Source organism: Mandrillus leucophaeus, unplaced genomic scaffold (genome assembly GCF_000951045.1).
Source record: "Mandrillus leucophaeus isolate KB7577 unplaced genomic scaffold, Mleu.le_1.0 Scaffold71, whole genome shotgun sequence".
NCBI lineage: Eukaryota > Metazoa > Chordata > Mammalia > Primates > Cercopithecidae > Mandrillus > Mandrillus leucophaeus.
Window position 1 is genome coordinate 2,047,967 of NW_012107697.1, and position 8,639 is coordinate 2,056,605.

General features: G+C 47.6%; 1 protein-coding gene across 2 annotated transcripts in view; it reads left to right on the forward strand.

Annotated features, from left to right (window-relative positions):
• The first annotated feature begins 1,201 nt into the window (after nt 1–1,201).
• The window catches only part of HINFP (histone H4 transcription factor), a 14,774-nt gene continuing 7,336 nt past the window's right edge, over nt 1,202–8,639 (forward strand). Inside the window, exons 1-3 of one of the 2 annotated variants that reach the window (XM_011964932.1) lie at nt 1,202–1,318; nt 3,253–3,371; nt 6,609–6,799. In XM_011964932.1, the coding sequence (XP_011820322.1) occupies nt 6,619–6,799 (181 nt within the window). In that variant the 5' untranslated portion in view covers nt 1,202–1,318; nt 3,253–3,371; nt 6,609–6,618. The remainder of the gene's footprint in view (nt 1,319–3,252; nt 3,372–6,608; nt 6,800–8,639) is intronic. The other variant, XM_011964931.1, reaches the window with a different exon arrangement.

Genomic DNA, 8,639 nt, shown 5'->3' on the forward strand with positions numbered 1-8,639 from the left:
CCTCCCAAAGTGCTGGGATCACCAGGCGTGAGCCACGACACCCGGCCCACTGATGGAGTTATAAAGGTGAAGAACTAGTCTAGCGCAGAATGCAGAGTAAACAGACGAATACAATGTGATTGAGCTGTATTGTTAAATACAAGAAAGGACTATCAGGAAGACTTTTTGGAAAAAGTGTCTACACTGAGACCATAAGAATTAGTAGGAATCGGTCAAATAAATGTGGGAGGAGGAGAAAGGGATTATTCCAGGTAAAGAAAACAAGTCCAAGGCTTGAGAGGTAAAAGGTGGCTTGGTGTGGTGGAAAAGGTGAAAGAAATTTGCGACTGGAGAGCAAGCAATATGGTCGAGAGGGACTAAAAAAAAAAGTAGGGAGAGCCCAGATGCCGAAGGGTCTAAAAAGCCTCAGTAAGGTTTTGGAGCTTTGCCCTGAAGGCAATAGAATGCCTTTGAATTGTCTGAAGCAGGTGGTAACTTGATCAGGTCTACTTTTTGCAAAGTGGAGAATGCTTTGGAAGGAAGGAAGTGTGCACGCAGCGGGACCCGTTAGACTAATGTATAAATCCTGCCTGGAGGTCATCACTGGACAGGGGAGGTGGGGGAGGCGGTGAAGATAAAGAAAAGGGGATGAATTTGAAATATCCTGTTTTAAAAGGAGGTAGAATCCACAGAACTTGGCAATGGATTGGATGTGACAAGTGAGAGGAATCAGTGATGACTGCCAGGTTTCCGACCTGAACGAGTGGATGGATGAAGGGAAGCCGAGTTTTGGGGGGAAAGAGAAACATAATACCAACATTTAAAACATAGTAAGACTAAGAGGCTGATGGAAAGGGTAGAACCTTCAGTCTGAGCCGAGCAGGGCCGACAGCGCTGAGCAGCCTCCCACGCCTTTTCCTCCGCGAGGCCCACGCAACCGGCCAACTAAATCGAAGAACCACGTGAGGGAGACCCCACTGGGCACCGGGCGTGAGCCCTGCGCATGCCCGTTGGGTCCCGGAGGCCGAGTCTGCGCAGTTAGGGGAATTCAGGCCCATACGCTCCCCGCCTTTGCGTCGCCCCGAACATCCAGGCGCGGTCATGTGTTACCTTTTGCACGTATCCGGTCGTCCCTCTGTCCGCCCGGGACGCCTAGCCCCACCCACCGTTCCCGCCCCTTCCGTGTTTTGGTGCGCACGGGTTCCGCCAGACACTACTACCATTGGCTGTCAGTCGGATCCGAGAACGACGATTGGCTTTCCTTGACCGTCCCTCAAGCACCTCCCCGGAGATGGTCTGAGGTGGGAGAAGAGCTGAAGAGACCCGGAGTCGACGGATGGTAAGCTAGGGTATGTGATCTGCAGAGGCTGCAGGAGGCCGGGCTCATCCCGAGCCGCTTCGGCGAGTCTTCTTGCCGCTTGGCCACGCTGGTCTGCCCTGGTCCGGTCCCCTCACCCCTACTTGAACCTCCCTGCTTTCTAGTCAAGGGGCTTCGCTGCGGCTGAGTGTCGGTCGCTGCCACGCCTTGAGGGGAAGGATTCCGGGAAGCCTGCGAGACTGCGAGTGGAGAGGTTTTGTCCAACGGGACCGTCTCCTTCCTTCTGTCTAAATTCTAGTTGTCCTTCGAGGCGTGGTGCGGGCCCCATCGCTTATGGGAGCCTTCCTTTTCGCCTGACCGCGGAGGTTTCTTTCTGTTCTGGTCTCCCTCATCGGGTACTTTGTTTTGGTCGTTGTCTTCACATATCAGTCTTATGTCTTTGGCCAAATTATGAGTTCTTAGGCGTTTAGGACCCTCTTTTTCTTGAATACCACAGTTCATTCCTTGTCTTGCATTACAATATATGCTCTCCTAAGTGTTAAGAGGGTGGAGTGATAATCTTGCCCCTGTCTCCTCAGAGTAGAAACAAGCGACACAGAAAGAGAAATTAAAGAAGACAGGAGCACAGTCAGAGAGAGTCAGGGAGTTTTGCCTAGGTTTCAGATCATTCTGTATCTCCAGCTAGCTTGCCTCCTTGGTCTTACCCACTAGTCTAACAGCAGATGTATGTTTAGAATATTTGTGCTCGGCACAGTATAGGGACACAGGCAGGTATGATATGGTTTCTCCTCAGAAGCTTCTTATAGTCCAATTGGGTAAACGAGACTAGAACATATAAAACGACCGTGGCAACATAAAAATAGGGTTGAGGTTTTATGGTGTCAGCTGTGCCAGCCATAGAACTAAGGAGCAAAAGTAGATCCAGGGATGGGGTAGTTTAGGAATGCTTCCCGGAATGTGATTACCTCCTGATATTTATTGAGTACCTGGGGTGTACAAAGCTCTGTGCTGAATCTGGGAATGAGAAATGAATAAGTGATGGCTACTGTCCTGAGAAACTCCTAGTCTAGGGGAAACAAGTTTCATTGCAGTGATAGCAAAGATGTGGATGGATGCTGTGGGCAGGAGATGGGATATGCCAGCTGTACCTGGATGAATTGGGAAAGGGGTCATCAAAGAGAGGGCTTTTGGGTTTGAAGGGCAAATAGAAGTTGCATAGGCAGGCCTATCGCGGTGGCTCACACCTGTAATCACAGCACTTTGGGAGGCCGAGGCGGGTGGATCACTTGAGGTCAGGAGTTTGAGACCAGCCTGGCCAACATGGTAAGACCCTGTCTCTACTAATACTACAAAAATTAGCCGGGTGTGTTGGTGCGTGCTTATAGTAGCAGCTATAATACGTCGGAGGTTAAGTCACAAGAATCGCTTGAACCTGGGAGGCGGAGGTTGCAGTGAGCCAAGATCACACCACTGTGATCTAGCCTGGGCAACAGAGCAAGACTCCGTCTCCAAAAAAAAAAAAAGAACTTGCATTGGCATAGAGTTTTAGGAGAATGTAGGGTATTCAGAGACAAAGATGATGGAATCAGAGGAAGAAGGAATGAAGTATGGCTGAGGAAGCCAGAGAACAGCATCGTGTGGGGGAAAGAGCATGATCTCTGGATTGGAATGAGGGTGCTCTTACATCAGATGAAGTGTAGAGAGGGCTCACCACAGGGCTGACACACCGTAGCCTCTCAATAGATGGTCGTTTCCCTACCTAGACCTGGAGAAGTAAAAATGAGACCACTTTGAGAAGAGCCTTGCATTTCATACTGTAATAGAGAGTCAGAGGAGGTGTGGGATTTTATGACTTTTGGAAGCTTTTTTTCTACTTTTCTTACCCCAACATTATAAAAGCAGTCAATGTTCAATATTTCTTTCTTCTTCTTCTTCTTTTTTTTTTTTTTTGACAGGCTCTGGCTCTGCCACCTAGGATGGAGTACAATGGTTTGATCTTGGCTCTTTTGCAACCTCTGCCTCCTGGGCTCAAGCCATCCTCCCACCTCAACCTCCCAAGTAGCTGAGACTACAGGTGCATGCTACCACATCGGCTGTTTTTTTTGTCGTTGTTTTTTGAGATGGAATCTTGCTTTGTTGCTAGGCTGGAGTACAATGGTGCGATCTCGGCTCACTGCAACCTCCGCCTCCTGGGTTCAAGCGATTCCCCTGCCTCAGCCTCCCTGGTAGCTGGGACTACAGGCGTATGCCACCACACCCAGCTACTTTTTTGTATTTGGCCAGAATGGCCTCGATCTCCTAACCTTATGATCCGCCCACCTCGGCCTCCCAAAATGCTGGGATTACAGGCATGAGCCACTGTGCCTGGCTGATTTTTGTATTTTTAGTAGAGTCGGAGTTTCACCATGTTGCCCAGGCTGGTCACAAACTCCTGAGCTCAAGCCATTTGCTCACCTCGGCCTGCCAAAGTGCTAAGATTGTGAGCCACTGCGCTCGGCCCAGCAGTCAACATTTGTAATAGGGATTCACTGTTAGTCTGTGAGCAGCTCAGCAGCCCCACATACACCCCAGAGTGTTAAGGATGACTGGATTCTTCTCTGGGGAGGAGAAAAGGCTATGTAGGTATAGTGGGTATAGTAGGTTCAGAAAAGCCTGTATTGGAGGCATGAAGGATCTTCTGTTTTTTTGTATTTTCTGTTTTTTTCCTTTTAGTATTCAGTAAAGGCCTTTTTCAGAGTCCCCACCTGTCTCAGGTAGGCCAGAGAGAGCAACATGGTGGGGTCAGCAAGAATCAGTGAGAATTCCTGAGGAGAAGGTGACACTCAGGAGACAGAGCCAAGGCCAGCTAGTGTCCTCTGTCTACCAGAAAGTTTACTTGCAATGTCACCCTCTGTTCTGTATTTTGTTTATTCTTTACTGTTACTCAAAGTATGCTTCTGGAACTGCTTGTATCACAACTATGGTGCTGAGTAAAAAGGGCACATTTCTAGGCTTAACCTCTGCCTTCCTGAATCTGAACTTCTCAGGCAGGCGCTGGATAACTCTACATTCATGTGCAGATCTAAAATTAAGAACTAGCCAGGCACGGTGGCTCACATCTGTAATCCCAGCACTCTGGGAGGCTGAGGTAGGTGGATCACCAGAGGTCAGGAGTTCGAGACCAGCCTGGCCATCATGGTGAAACTCCGTCTCTACTAAAAATACAAAACTTAGCCAGGCGTGGTGACACACCTGTAATCCCAGCTACTCAGGAGGCTGAGGCAGGAGAATCGCTTGAACCCTGGAGGTGGAGGTTGCAGTGGGTGGAGGTTACAGTGAGCTGAGGTTGGGCCACCGCATTCCAGCCTGGGCGACAGAGCAAGACTCTGTCTCAAACAATAAAAATAAAATTGACAACCTTTAGGGGTGTGTGTGTGTGTGTGTGTGTATGTGTGTATGTGTGTGTTTGAGACAGTCTCACTCTGTCACCCAGGCTGGAGTACAGTGGAATACAGTGGCACGATCTTGGCTCATTGCAGCTTCTGCCTCCCAAGTTCAAGCGATTTCCTGCCTCAGCCTACTGAGTAGCTTGTGCCACCATGCCACCATGCCTGGCTAATTTTTGTATTTTTAGTAGAGACAGGGTTTCACCATGTTGGCCAGGCTGGTCTCGAACTCCTAACCTCAGATGATCCACCTGCCTTGGCCTCCCAGAGTGCTGGGATTACAGGTGTGTACCACTGCGCCTGGCCAAGAACCTTCAGTTCTGTGTTTATCTTTCTTCAATAAATATTTATTACAGACTGGGTGCAGTGGCTCATGCCTGTAACTCCGACACTTTGGGAGGCTGAGGCAGATGGATTGCTTGAGTCCAGGAATTCAAGACCAGCCTGGGCAACATGGCAAAAACAAAATAAAAATTAGACAGATGTGGTGGCGCATGCCTTGGTCCCAGTTACTTTGGAGGCTGAGGTGGGAGGATCTCCTGACCGTAGAGAGGTCGAAGCTTCAGTGAACTGTGATTTGGTGCCACTGTACTCAGCCTGGGTGACAGAGTGAGACTCTGTCTCAAGAAAAAAAAAAATATTTGTTACATGCCTAAGCATGTCTAGCAGCGTATAGACACCCAAGGTGCAGTATAAACTACATAGATAACGACTTTTTATGTTCAAACGGAATCTACATTTTAACAAGGTATTAGCAGAGTGGTGGAGTAAACCATTGGATAGGTTAGGTAAAGGCAGATTGTATGGCACTTTGAAAGTCTGGCAGGGGACTTATGATTCAGTAAGAAATAAGGAGCTTCTGGGCTCATCTGCAGGCTATATGGAGTAGAACCATATATGGACTAGAGTCAGCTCAACATGACCCTACCATTACCACTAGTGTGTGGCTATGAGCAAGACAGTTGACCTCTGGAACTTCAGGTGTTTATCTATAAATGAGGTTAAAAATAGCACCTACCAGCTGAGCGTGGTGGCTCACGCCTATAATCCCAGCACTTTGGGAGGCCAAGGCGGGTGGATCACCTGAGGTCAGGAGTTTGGGACTAGCCTGACCAACATGGGGAAACCCTCTCTCTACTAAAAATATAAAAATTAGCCAGGCATGGTGGCAGGCACCTGTAATCCCAGCTACTCGAGAGGCTGAGGCAGGAGAATCGCTTGAACCTGGGAGGCAGAGGTTGCAGTGAGCTGAAATCTAGCCATTGCACTCCAGTCTGGGAGACAAGTGAAACTCAATCTCAAAAAAAAAAAAAAAAAGCACCTACCCCAAAGGGTGGTGTTGGTAATTAAATGACATAATGCAAATAAAATGCTTACTAGGGTGCTTGACATATAATAAGTGTGAAATTAAAAACAAAAAGATTTATTATCTTCATTTTGCAGATGAGAGTATTCAGAAGTTACGGAGTTAAGTTCTTGACAAAGGTCATACAGCTAGTAGGTGGTGAACAATGGAGCCAGGATTTGAACGCTGATCTTTCTCAAAAGCCATCTGTTTGAACCTGAGCATTGTTCTTCCTCACATAGGAATAATTCCTTCTTGGTGGGTTGCTCTGAAGCTTCATGAGAAAATGTCTGTTAAAGCGTTTAGCTGAGTGCCTGGCACACACTTAGTAGTGTTAGTTTTTGTTTTCCCTTTCCACAAACACCAGACATCCTCCAGGGATTTAAGGAATTACTCCATCCTTACTGTAAAAGTGCAGGGTTTCTCATGGGTCACTGGAACAACACGTGCTGATTCTAGGCAGGCTGCCTGCCCAGGTTTTTGCCCCCAGCAGCACCTGGGTGGAATTCTTGCAGCTGTGGATTTCTTCCTCTTCCTCTAGGGTGAAGGCCATGCCGCCTCCTGGGAAAGTTCCTCGGAAGGAGAATCTGTGGCTCCAGTGTGAGTGGGGGTCCTGCTCCTTTGTGTGCTCAGCCATGGAAAAGTTCTTCGAGCATGTCACTCAGCACCTGCAGCAGCACCTGCACGGCCCTGGGGAGGAGGAGGAAGAGGAAGAAGAGGATGACCCACTTGGTAAGACAGCAGGACACAGGAAGGGGAGGAGCTCAAAGAAAGGTGGAAAATCTGACTTTCTTTTCCTTAAAGGAAGAAGGCGGCCTGAGAGAATGGTGATTTATTTTCCTAATGTGTTTTTGTTGTATATAAAAACATTGTAAACTCATTTATAGAAAACTCAGTCAACAAGGATATAAGGAATAAATCTGCCATCCTGCCATCAAAAAGTAATTGCTGACAGTACTTTAGTGAACATTATTTTTGACATCTCTTTGCATGTGTTTACATATATTTAAATACAGATGAATATGCTTTTTTTTAAAAAAGATAATTATGTACAAGTTGTTGGCAACCTGTTTTTTTTTTCTTTTTTTTTTCTTTTTTTTACTCTGCTAGTATTCCCAATTTTTTTTTCTTTTACTGCAACCAGTCAGAAATGCATCTTATTTTTTAGAGACAGGGCTTCTTCACATTGTCACCCAGGCTGGAGTCCAGTGTCATGATCATAGCTCATTGCAGCCTTCAACACTCAAGGGATCCTCCTGCCTCAGCATGCTGGGTATCTAGGACTGCGGGCATGTACCACCACCACACGCCAATTTTTTTTTTTTTTTAATTTTTATTATTTTTAGAGACAGGATCTTGCTTATGTTGCCCACGGATCTCAGACTCCTGGCCTCGAGCAATCCTACCTCAGCCTCCTGAGTAGCTGGGACTATTGGCGTGTGCCACCAAGTCCAATCCTACTCCCACCTCCCAATTTTTTTTTTTTTTTTTTGCTTTGAGACGGAGTCTTGCTCTGTTGCCAGGTTGGAGTGCAGTGGTTCAATCTCGGCTCATTGCAACCTCCGCCTCCCAGGTTCAAGCGATTCTCTTGCCTCAGCCTCTCGAGTAGCTGGGACTACAGGCGTGCGCCACCACGCCCAGCTAATTTTTGTACTTTTAGTAGAGATGGGGTTTCACCTTGTTGGCCAGGATGGTCTCGATCTCTTGATATCGTGATCCGCCCGCCTCGGCCTCCCAAAGTGCTGGGATTACAGGCGTGAGCCACCGTACCCAGCCCTATCTCACACTTTTTAGCCTTTCTCTGACTTATGTTTTAGGTATGCCTTTTATCAATAGCAAATAACTGGGATTTTAATAAAATCCAATCTGAAAACAATAACAATAGTGAACTCTTCTATAGTACCTACTGTGTGTCAAGTATTGCTGGGTACTTTTTTTTTTTTTGAGACAGAACCTCGCTCTTATCGCCCAGGCTGGAGTGCAGTGGTGTGATCTCAGCTCACTGCAACCTCCACCTCCCGGGATCAAGCAATTCTGTTGCCTCAGCCTCTTGCCATGATTACAGGTGCCTGCCACCACACCTGGCCAATTTTTGTACTTTGAGTAGAGACGGAGTTTCATCATATTGGCCAGGCTGGTCTCGAACTTCTGACCTCAGGTGATCCACCTGCCTCAGCCTCCCAAAGTGCTGGGATTACAGATGTGAGCCACCTCGCCCGGCCAGTACTTTTTTAAACCAACATTAAAGCACTGTTTCCCACAGAGCCTATGAGGTAGGCACTATTATTATTTATTATTATTATTTTTTTTTTTTTTTTTTCAGACGGAGTCTTGCTCTGTCTCCCAGGCTGGAGTGCAGTGACTGGATCTCGGCTCACTGCAAGCTCCGCCTCCCGGATTTACACCATTCTCCTGCCTCAGCCTCCTGAGTAGCTGGGACTACAGGCGCCCGCCACCTCGCCTGGCTAGTTTTTTGTATTTTTTAGTAGAGACGGAGTTTCACTGTGTTAGCCAGGATGGTCTCGATCTCCTGACCTCGTGATCCGCCCGTCTCGGCCTCCCAAAGTGCTGG